General features: G+C 38.8%; 1 protein-coding gene across 4 annotated transcripts in view; it reads right to left on the bottom strand.

Moving 5' to 3' along the window:
- lrba (LPS responsive beige-like anchor protein) overlaps positions 1-12,066 on the bottom strand; it is a 273,015-nt gene that overhangs the window by 198,400 nt on the left and 62,549 nt on the right. For 2 of the 4 annotated variants that reach the window (XM_049472639.1, XM_049472640.1), the window contains exons 22-29: positions 8,908-10,044; positions 8,605-8,853; positions 8,292-8,473; positions 7,964-8,117; positions 5,667-5,847; positions 2,301-2,428; positions 884-991; positions 353-497 (exon numbers count right to left, since the gene is read on the bottom strand). In XM_049472639.1, coding sequence (XP_049328596.1) covers positions 353-497; positions 884-991; positions 2,301-2,428; positions 5,667-5,847; positions 7,964-8,117; positions 8,292-8,473; positions 8,605-8,853; positions 8,908-10,044 — 2,284 coding nt within the window. The remainder of the gene's footprint in view (positions 1-352; positions 498-883; positions 992-2,300; positions 2,429-5,666; positions 5,848-7,963; positions 8,118-8,291; positions 8,474-8,604; positions 8,854-8,907; positions 10,045-12,066) is intronic. The other 2 variants (XM_049472641.1, XM_049472642.1) reach the window with 2 other exon arrangements.

The following is a 12,066-nucleotide window of genomic DNA, read 5'->3' as shown; positions in this document are numbered from 1 at the left end:
GTATGTTACCTGTGCTGCATATAGAGGGTGAGTATGTTACCTGTGCTGCATAGAGAGGGTGAGTATGTTACCTGTGCTGCATAGAGAGGGTGAGTATGCTACCTGTGCTGCATATAGAGCGTGAGTATGTTACCTGTGCTACATAGAGAGGGTGAGTATGCTACCTGTGCTGCATATAGAGCGTGAGTATGTTACCTGTGCTGCATAGAGAGGGTGAGTATGCTACCTGTGCTGCATATAGAGCGTGAGTATGTTACCTGTGCTGCATAGAGAGGGTGAGTATGTTACCTGTGCTGCATGTAGAGTTTTAGTATGTTACCTGTGCTATGTGAAGAGTGAGTGTGTATGTTACCTGTGCTGCGTGTAGAGTTTGTGCGCTGCGTGCTGGTTCTCTTGTCATTTTGTGGTTCCAGAATATCTCGGTATTTGGACACCATGAGCACAGAAATGAAGTAAACCACAGCCAGGGCCAGAAACTGAGCCTGCTTACTGTCCTCCTACACACACAAATACACACACAATTAAACACATTATTATTTTTTTTTATTAACTACTACTACGGGTTTGTATCTTTAGTATCTATAAAAAAATATTAAGTAAATTAAATGAATTATGTAGAATCTACTGTCAAAATTCAGTATATAGCATGATTTAAACAGTACCTACAAATGACTTATTCAGTATATACTATGAATTATTTAGTACCTACTATGAATTACAATGTAAGCATAAAAAATGATTCAGTATTTACTGTAAATTACTCAGTATCTACAACAAATGATTTAATACTATGCATTAATAATTATTTAGTACATTGCATTTAATTGGATCTAATAAAAAAAAAATTAAAACAGCAAGAAAATTAAGAGAAAAGAAAAATTACAATGTCTCTAAAGACTACAGCCCGAAGACGGTTAATGTCCATATCCTGCAGCAGCCGGTCCACATCACGGATGGGAGACACTCCTCCGGTCACCATGTCAACAGGACTCTGTACACATATGCACACACAAATATATATAAATTTTAAAGATGAATACAGCTCTGTAAAAAAATAAAAGACCACTTAAAAACGGTCAGTTTCTTTGATTTTACCAAATCAAAAACCGCTGGAATATAATCAAGAGGAAGATGGATGATCACAAGCCATCAAACCACCAAACTGAACTGCTTGAATTTTTGCACCAGGAGTAAAGGCATAAAGTTATCCAAAAGCAGTGTGTAAGACTGGTGGAGGAGAACATGCAAGACTCATGAAAACTGTGATTAAAAACCAGGGTTATTCCAACAAATATTGATTTCTAAACTCTTTAAACTTTATGAATATTAACCCGTTTTCTTTGCATTATTTGAGGTCTGAAAGCTCTGCATCTTTTTTGTTATTTCAGCCATTTCTTATTTTCTGCACATAAATGCTCTAAATGACAATATTTTTATTTGGAATTTGGGAAAAATGTTGTCTGTAGTTTATAGAATAAAACAACAATGTACCTAACCATAGCAAACCTATATCTATAAATAGCAAAATCAGAGAAACTGATTCAGAAAATGTGGTTTCTTGATTTTTTCCTTATACCCTGCTGATCCCCAAGTAAATGCAACATATTGTGGCCATGAGCAAAACCCTAACAAAAAAAAAAAAAAAAAGGTTTTCAGTCCACTGCTTATATAGGATAATAGCAAAAATCCCCCATTCCACTGTCAATATGCGGTCAATAGCAGTTGAAGGTCCATTAGGACTGTTATAGCAGTCCAGGCTGAGGGAAGGTGTTTCTCTTGGCCGTTTCCACACTGACAGTGCGATATAGGGCCTTTACTCAGCCATGTCTCTGAACAGCTGAATTATAGATGAGCTCAGAGCTTTACACTTTCTGGAAATAAAAAACCTTTTTGCCAAAGGATTCTGCTAAAATAGCAGTGTACTTAACGAGCTAACCGTAATCCCTGCACCCAGCGGTAAAAGGAGATGGGAAAAGGATCAAAGGCACACTGCTCTATAATTATTATTGTATGGTGTGCAAAGATGAAATTTCATTGTACTTTGCATTGTACTTCATAACTATAGGGGAATCTAGAATGTATAGACTGGATTATAAACGTTCAAATCATTCCATGTTAGTGTGTGCAAATAGAGGAAGAGATATTTTAGTTTGTGAATTTATTTTCTGCCCGTTTCGTCTCTTTGACCGGCAGTACAAATCATTCAATATAGAGATGCAAGGTTTTTGTGTGAGCATGCTGATTTGGCATGTTTTAAAGTTTACTGGTACAGTAGTGTGTGTTTCTGTTGTGTAGCTTGCCTGTGCTGGCATGAATTTGGAGGGTCCCACAATGCTTTGCTCCAATTTCTGGCTGCTCTCTCCTCCGACTTTACAGTGAGAGTGCTGCTGCTGACACTCCAGACAATTCCTTACAGCCATCGCACAGACTGCGGGCAGAGAGAGAGAGAGAGAAAGAGAGAAAGAGAGAGAGAGAGAGAGAAACACATTACATATTAAGTAAATTATAATATAGAATAACATAAAAAGTGACAGAAAACTACATCAATAAAAGCATTAAGGAAAAACAAAACAGTGAAATGAAAAACTGTGAAAAACATTAAAAAGAAAAAGAAAAACATGAAAAAAACAGAGAGAGGGAGAGAGAGAGAGCTAAGCAGAGGGTTAGCGTGGAATGGAAAAGGGAAAAGTGAAAGAGGTGTAAGAGGACAGAGGGATGTGTGTGTGAGGGGAAACAGACGGAGAAATGACAGAGAGGGTAAAGACAAGACACACACACAGTTACATCTTCCTATTTTATATTTCAACCAGCTGCTATACATATTCCTTATTCTTTACTTTTCATATTTTTTATTTCATATTTTTCCATAATTTTGTTTTTTTTTTTCCACTTTTTTTACATTAACTAGGGGCATCCCATATCATATCACACAGTACTTCTCTACAGATACTGGACAGTTTGTTTATTTGCACATCTACAGCTCTGGAAAAAAATAAGAGATCGCTTAAAAATGATGAGTTTCTTTGTTTTTACCAAACTAAAAACCTCTGTAATTTAATCAAGAGGAAGATGGATGATCACAAGCCATCAAACCAAGCTGAACTGCTTGAAATTTTGTACCAGGAGTGGCATAAAGTTATCCAAAAGCAGTGTGTAAGACTGGTGGAGGAGAACATGCCAAGATGCATAAAAACTGTGATTAAAACCAGGGTTATTTTTGTTATTTCAGACATTTCTCATTTTCTGCAAATAAATGCTCTAAATGACAATATTTTTATTTGGAATTTGGGAGAAATGTTGTCCGTAGTTTATAGAATAAAATAACAATGTTTATTTTACTCAAACATAAACCTATAAATAGCAAAATCAGAGAAACTGATTCAGAAAGTGAAGTGGTGAACGGGAGTGTGTAAAAGAGAAAAAGGAACCTTTCAAGAGCTCAAAGAAACCTTTACAATCAACATTACACAATCCTTTTAACATACTGCACTTTACCAACACACACCGGCAATAAGCAGCAGCCAATCGAACACAGCATAATCTCTACCGGAATAACTAGCAAGATAGACATTTTCCCCAAATACATACGGGGCGATTTAGAGAAACCAATTTGAGGGCAATTTAGAGTAATAAATTAACCTGATTGATTGTTTTTTATTGTGTAAAGAAACCAGTGTCTCCAGATGAAACACATGCAGTCAGGGTGAGATTGTGGAAACTCCACCCAGAATAGGGCCTTAAACCCAAGACCTCGACACTAACAGGCAAAAGTGCTAACCACCAAGCCGACATGCCACCAAGAATGAAACAAGAAATACAGGAGGAATACAGGAGGGAGAGGGATGCAAAAAAGTGAGAAGAAAGAGAGAGACAGAGACAGAGACAGAGACAGAGAGAGAGAGAGAGAACGTGTATATGGTGAGATTATTGCAGGTATTGTGGAGCAGATTTTTCCATTAGCCCTGCTTCTCTGTGAAGATTTTATAGAGGGAAAGAAATCTTGTTACTGTGCCCAAATCAGATTACACACCAGCAGACCTTATCAAATATTCATCACACACACACACACACACACACACACTCTCTAAAAGCAACCTTCAGCTTTCCATACAGCTCCACCAATCAGGAGCAGCGCTGAGGCCATTTAACATGGAAGACATTTTGTTAAACTGGGGTTTAAGAGTCAAATGTATTAAAGAGCCCATACCCTACATTTTTAATGGATTTTATCCACCAAAACCACATCACAGCGTATTGTACCGTATTATAACACATCATATTGTAATGCACGGTAGTGTAACATAACATAACATATGGTATTGTAACGCATCATACTACAGTGTATAATAGATAATACTGCATCATACCACAGTATACTGTACTGTTATCTATACTAATGTATTATAACACTGCAAACTGTATTGAACTGAGTAGAAACCTATTCCACTGCAGTGTATTGAAACGCCTCATACCATAAGACATTATTTTGTAAACCTCATATTGCAGTTTATTGCACTGAAACAGACAATGCTTAGGGCTACTGTAGCATGCAATAGAATAGTAACCTGCATTTTAGCTTCATTATAAATTGATATGCTTTGTTTACTCTTCCTGTGCACCTAATACTGTCATTTTTAGCTATTTAACAGCTGAGGTTTTTTTTGTATTCAGAGCCAATCAATGCAAATCAAATGTACATGTACTTCATTTTATCTGATAATTATCAATATATACAAAAAAAAAATCAAACATTGTATAATATGAAGCGAAAGTAAAGCAAAGCAGAATAACTGTAGAAACGTAAAGGTTAAGGAAAGGTCAGGAGCAGCGTGGGCGTGTGTGAGTGAGTGTGAAATGAATAATGTACGCAATCTGAACGCTGTGTGTTGGTATACTGCTCTGATATGGCAATACGGCGTGTGATACACAAACGCTAGCCTCGGGCTATGAAGCAGCCATTAGAGGGAACAGGCTTTAATGATGGAATTTCAGAGTGCTGCAGCGTGGGGTGGGGGGTTATAATAACACCATCAAAAAACTCATATCAGCCACATGGAGCGAGAGAGAGAAACTATATAAAGAGGAAAGAGAGAAATCAATAAACAAAGAGGTGACAATAACCACAACAGAAGGGAAAAGAGGAAAAAGAAAGTGTATTACAGCGTGCCCGTCCGTGTGTGTGTGTGTGTGTGTGTGTGTGGAAGGGTTAGGTGTTTGCCTGCATTCCAACAAATACAATGATATCATTTTACAATGATATCCCCATAAATATCTATATTTGACTTTAAATAAGAAAATAAATGAAAGAAAGGTAAAAATTGAAGTATCAGCTCAAGCCTTTTACTCAAGTATAAGTTTAAAGGTACTGGCTTCAAAACTACTTAAAGTATAAAAGTAAAAGTAATGTAAAGGGGATAAAATGCCATTTAAATGTCTCCTGCTAAAATCCGTTTTGTTGTTCTTTGTGAAATACTACAGGTCTCTCTGTGTTGTATATGATGCTGCATATGAAACTCTTCCTCAACCTCCATTGTCTGCAGTAGCTAAGAAAAGAAAATATTCAGAAAAACGACTGGATTAAGGTAACAAAGTATTTTTAATTCATTACTTGATACCTCTGTCTGTGAATGACAGCTATAGAGACAGAAAGAGTGACACAGACGTACCAAGTCGTAGACACTGTCTGAGGACTCCTCCTGAGGACATGTTCTTCTCAGCCTCGATCTCTGTGAAGCTAAGCGAGCTGGCGAAGATCAGAACGTCCACCAGGCTGATCAAACGCTGCAGGAACGCCAGAGATGATTCTACAGCCAAACCTTGAGACGGCTCTATACTCTCCAACTCATGCTAAACACAACACACAACAGCATCTTCATTACTCTCGTCATCTTCATTAGGATTTTTATCACCTTTATCATATTTCAATCTGATCTGATTAACTTGGAACAAATTCTTGAAAAAAAAAAAAAAAAAGATCAATGCAACCTAAAAACAAATTTCAACACAATTTTATTATTGAATTCTTTCATTATGAATCCTTGGAAATGAATCAGTGCATTCAGATAATATATTTTATGTGTTTACAATTTGATTTGCTAAAATTATTTTGAAGAACAGGCAAATGCAACTTGAAGTACACGGACATTGTAAGATTGTCAGGTGTTATCTTGTGATTGAGGATAAAAACTTGCCAAAATGTTCATTGCAAGACAAAATGAATTATAGAAGTTGGAGCGAGGAAATCACATCCACATTCAATGCAGCATTCTTTAGGTTCCATGGAACATGGATATGATACTCAATTCATGACTTGTGGTACACTCCTAACACAAAAATAAAAACGTCTGTCCTAAACACAGTCAATAACACACTGGTTGTGTCAAAACTAACAGAAAACACACTGTTCATAAAAATAATCCTCATCAGCAACACCATCATCATCATAGTTACCATTATCTGCAAAGTCATCATCATTATCACCCTCATTCTATCGTAATCACACCCACCTCATTCTTTCTGATCATCATCAGCGTGGTCATCATGGTCAAAGCAATCATTTTCATTCTGACCCTCATATTTATCATGACCGTGTGTGTAATAATAATAATAAACAATATCATTATCATCATCATCATAATCATTAAAGTCAGCATAACTAATGATAAAGGTGTAGATTAGAGTGGGATTATGAGTCATATGGTAGAAAAGCAGCAGATAATATTTATTATACATTATTTATTACAAATACTTCATTGAAAACATGTACAATAAACTATACATATGTGAGCAGCTGCTAAGACTGTACACAAGTGAAAGACAACTAAAATTAAACATATTTACATTTAAAATAAGATTTAAAAAGCCCTGTTATAATAAATAGTGCTTTATACCTCTACACCATAATGCTGTGCTAATTTTTCATGCACTACATTGCTCTCCTGTTCCATCGCAACAACTACAATGTGTTTAATTCTGCCTTTATTTGTCCAAAAACTGATGAGCAGAAACTGATTCTTTTTTAAGCCTTTGTTTTACATATGTTTGGACGTTTTACATGCCCAGGGAGCAGTTATCATGGCTAAGGAAGCAAATAAGCATGGTTACCGGGCAGTTAGCATTGCCAGGGAGTGGTTAGCATGGCCAGGGGGGTGGTCATCATGGTTGGTTGAGCGGTTGCATGGCTATGGGGGTGGTTAGAATGTCTAGGGTTGTGGCTAGCATCGAGGGGGAGTGGTTAGCATGGCCAGGTGAGTGGTTATCATGGTTGGTTGAGCGGTTAGCATGGCTTCGAGGTTTTTAGAATGTCTAGGGTTGCGGTTAGCATCGCGAGGGAGTTGTTAGCATTGCCAGGGGAGTGGTTATCATAGTTGGTTGAGTGGTTAGCATGGCTTCGGGGGGTTTTAGAATGTCTAGGGTTGCGGTTAGCATCGCGTGGGAGTGGTTAGCATCGATAGGGAGCGTTTAGCACGGCCAGAGAAGCGGTTAACATGGCTTTAGTAGTGGTTAGCGTCATGAAGGAATGGTTAGCATGGTTAGGGAAGCGTTTAGCACAGGCAGGGGAACGGTTAACATGGCTTCGGGAGCATTGCCATCGATAAGCTAATTCGCTATTTTCGTCTTCAAATTATTTTTAATTCATTTGCTGCTCAGCTAAAATTCGATTTAATTGTACAGTTTTAATTATTAAAGGTGTGGTTAAATGTGATTAATTTATTAGAGAGCATGTAATTAGCACAGCACTATAAAAACTAATAATAAATAATAAACTAATAATCCGAAATGTGACCATTTTTTTTTAAACCAAAACTAGAAAAAATTAAACAATTTGGCAAAAACCAAAACTGGTTTCTCAGGGCCTTACCTAGTATTTACAGAAAACAAACACATTCCAGATGATAATGATTTCTATCATACAGGAGATCCTAGGCTACTTGTTTAAAAAAAAAAAATCCAACATACTGACCGTGGATGAGGTAGCTGCAGACAGTAGAGGCAGAATTCCCCCGCAGGCCATGATCAGGTTATCCACAACCTGGGAGATCAGGTGTACTGTGTTGTGCACAAACACAACGTTCTCACTGCTGTTCACAAAGTCCATCACCGTCTTAGTAGAGTGACTGTCAACACAAAACACAACCCACAAACACACAAATTATTAAACAACAAGAGCATTTAAAAACATTCACTATCAACTATGAAACATTTTGTATCTTCTGTAGTTCAGTAAGTGCTAAGAATTGTTCAGTATCTGCTTCAAATAGTCTTTTTTATCTGCTATAGTTCATCTTTACCTTCTCCACATCTGGACGTCCGTCTCTATGGAGAAGAGTAGGTCGGTCAGCAGGCGCTGGTGCATGTGAGACCACTTGAATTCTGGGATGCGGAACATGGTGGATCGAGCAGAGGAGGAAGCAGAAGATTCTTTGTCCGGAGCAGAGGGTCCGGCCGCCGCTGCCTGGGCCTGAGCACCATCCTGCAGTAACACATCAGCTGTTAGAATTAATACTGTTTAAAACAGGGTGGAAAATAATAGGCTGTTAAAGAGTGTCAGGAAACTTCTGAAGGAGGCATTGTCTCTATAACGATAGATAGAAGTGGACATACCGTAGATGTGGTCTCCTTCAGCTCCAGCCTCTCTGTGTCAATGGCCACACTGGATACATCCAGTCTTGCAATCTTCATGTCTTTGGTTTTAGTGCTGGAGTTCTCGGGCTGATCTGCTCTAGATTTCTGAGCGTCTGCTGCATCTTTGCTGGGTACCACCTCTGAGGCTGGGCCTGCCTCCACAGTGGTACCTGCCTCCGTGCTGGGGACTGCCTCCGTGCTGGGGACTGCCTCCGTGCTGGGGACTGCCTCCGCGCTGGGGACTGCCTCCGCGCTGGGGACTGCCTCCGCGCTGGGGACTGCCTCCGCGCTGGGGAATGCTTCTGCAGAGGCACCTGCCTCCACACTGGACCCAGTCTCTGTGCTCTGGTCGGCATCCTCTTTACTGGGCCCAGAATTTGTCTCACTCATCGCAGCTGCTGAAGCTTCTGCTGTTTCATGTTTCTCCGCAGTATCTTCGCTAGGACTTGCTGATTTCTCCTCTTTTTCAGCCTCACTCTTCCTCTCCTCCTCCTTTTTCTTGTCTTCATTTTCATCTTCATCATCTCCATCTTCATCCTCTGCTGGTGTAGCCACAGCTGAGACATAGGAAGATTCCTCCATGCTGTCATCACTGGCCTTGACCATCTCACTAGAGGAAGAAACGTCCACTAGATCTTCGTTGTAAATTGCGGACACTCCAGCTGCACTGGTTTCCAATGGGTCCTTTTCCACTTCATTAGAACTGTCCCCAGTTGAAAGAACATCTTCCTGCTTTTCTTCTGATTCAGACAGTTCTAGAGTCTTTCTTTGATCATTTTCTTCAGAGAACTTCTCAGAGCTCGGTTCCTGTTCAGGTTCTTTGTCATTATTTGCCTTTTTTTCTTCCTTGCCCTCAGTTTCTTCGCTCTCAAGGTCACCACTTTCAGTCTTACCTTCATTAACAGCTTCAGCGTTCTTACCTCTGTCATCATCACTGTCCTTTTTCTCTTTTGCAGCATCTTCTGTAGCTTCTACACTATCCTGGGTTTGTGCCACACCTGATTCCATATTCTCATTTTCTGCAGACTTTTCAAGTTCCTCTGATTTATCTCCAGCTTCTGTGCGATATGCTGTTCCTTCTGGCTCAGCTTTGTTCTCCTCCTCCTTTCCTATCTGCTCATCCTCCTTTGTCTCTTCTTCCTCAGCCCTGGCTAAAATGTTGGAAACCGTGATGGAAGCTTGTGACCTCTCTGGTTCCTCTACCTTTTTGGGTCCAGGCTTTTCCTCCACATTCAGCTCAATGACTGTAGAGGGAGCAGACTCTGCTGGAAGTTCTCCGTTGGTGCTCAACTGGAGCTCAGAATCCCTGCTGGTTCCAGAGATGGTTCTGATTCTGGTCCCAGATTCACCTTCAGAGCCCATGCGCTGGTACTCACGGAACATGCGGGACAGGTTCTCTTTGTGCTGCTCAAAAGTGACCTGTGGAAATGGAAGAAAAGTGTTTGTGTTTAGTAAAATTATGTAATTTATTTAAAATTGGTTGTTTTCCAGATAAAAGAGATGAGCTGTACAGGACTGGTATAATACATGCAATAATTCTATAATACTGTATAAACCTTTTTTTTGTGTAAAGTTTTGTTTTATGTTTTATTACTAGTTCTCTTTAAATCTGAGTCAGTTGTAGAAAGGCTATACAAATAAATCTATTTAAATTTTAATTAAAAAAAGTTATGGTATAAACAGAAAGTTTTGCATGATCTCATCAGTGCTGAAGAGGACCAGAAAAAAATGAAGCTGTTTTAAAGTTCACTTACATTGTGAAAACAACGTACAAAATATGGTACAGTTGAAGTTATTTTCACTTATAACAAGGAGTAAAACACTACACAAATCAGCAGGGCATACAATAAAATGATTCATATAATGTTATAGCATAAGAGACTGTCATCACCAATTCAGTAAGTTATAATAAATCATTACAGCGAACGCTATGAGAAATTACAAATAAATCTGGCATGGCAATTGACACGAGTTCAAAAGAAAGCATCTCCCATTAAAAACATTAATGATGAACGCCTCTGATAAAATAAATCAAACTAGCTCAATAACAAACAGCGAAGCTGGCACACAAACACACCCACAGAGTGATTTATACACGACAGCTCTGGATAATCTACCGCATAAAGCGCTCTACAAACAATCGCACTACAGAAAGACTCAAGTACAGGGCTAGTGTTCTCCCCGGCACCAATTACCAGCAGACAGTGGAGGACTTCTGCAGATGTAGCAAAGACTTCCCCCCTCTGAAGCCCATCTCATTTACGGCCCCCCATTTATCACAGACCAAACGCGGACAGGAAGTCAAACGCGCCGCCGGGAGAAACCGAAACAACAGCAGCAAGCTCACTCCGACATGCGGCGTGGACCTGCGCACATTTGCATTTAGGCAAGAAAACCCCTGATTATTCCTAATTAATTTGCCGTTATTGTCCTAAATTAGCCTGCCAGCAGCCAGGGCAGGTCATTAATCTTCTCTGGGGTGTGATCGGTAATCCATAGCTGTTTTAGCTGGACAGACAGCCTTTAACTGCTCCAGTAGCTGCTAGCTTCAGTCCTACTGGAAATCACTACATTATCACGGTCATTAGTTTAATCTTAATTTGACGGTTTTTAGCCATTAGCGCCAGACTGCAGTTCACAAACAACAAAGTGCCAGCCCCACCACTTAACCCTAACAAAACTCAACTTATTATCACAGACATCTCAACCTAGTTTTCTTGCACCAGGACCTGGTCAGAGTCCAAAAATGTTGAGCTAATCAGCTGTTACAGTTTAAATTTGATCTCAAAAATCTTCTTGATCTTGTTCATTGATAATACAGTAAATACAATGAAGGCGTGAGATATATAGTTTACATTTAAGTGAATGATTCACATCTACACGTCTTTCATTTCATCTAAAATGTGAAGGATGGTTATAATGCCTAAAAAGTAAAGGCAGTTTAGAGTGGATAACATCTGGTTAATGCAAGCAATAGTGAAAAAAGTAACGACAGTTTAACGCAGATTACATCAGTTTAACATAAATCACATTAAAACTGTTTTAGTGCTGGATAAGCTATGGTCAACTTGGTTATATAGTTTAACAGTAAACATTTTTTAAGCAATAACCCTAACCCTTGTGTTCAAAAACAATGAAACCTGGAATTACATAGACGCAATTATCAGCATATTATTTTAAATTGGGGGGGGGGGAACGTATTGATGTGCTAGATATTAGTAAATACAAAATATTACATTCTGGTGAAACTTGTTAAAGCAGCACAGCTATACACTGAAGTAAAACTGAAAAAGCAACATAGTGTATTTTGTTTGTGTTAATATTATAATTTAAATGAGTTTAAAATTATATTTAAAGCTTCTCCTCTTTTACTGCAGTCGTCCAGAACCAGTACAGCACTACGTAATGCAGAATATACTAAGGTATAAGTGTATAAGTGTG

This window comes from Astyanax mexicanus, chromosome 25, assembly GCF_023375975.1.
Source record: "Astyanax mexicanus isolate ESR-SI-001 chromosome 25, AstMex3_surface, whole genome shotgun sequence".
Taxonomy (NCBI): Eukaryota; Metazoa; Chordata; class Actinopteri; order Characiformes; family Acestrorhamphidae; genus Astyanax; species Astyanax mexicanus.
Note: the sequence above shows the minus strand (reverse complement) of the source record. Positions and strands in the feature narration are given on the sequence as shown.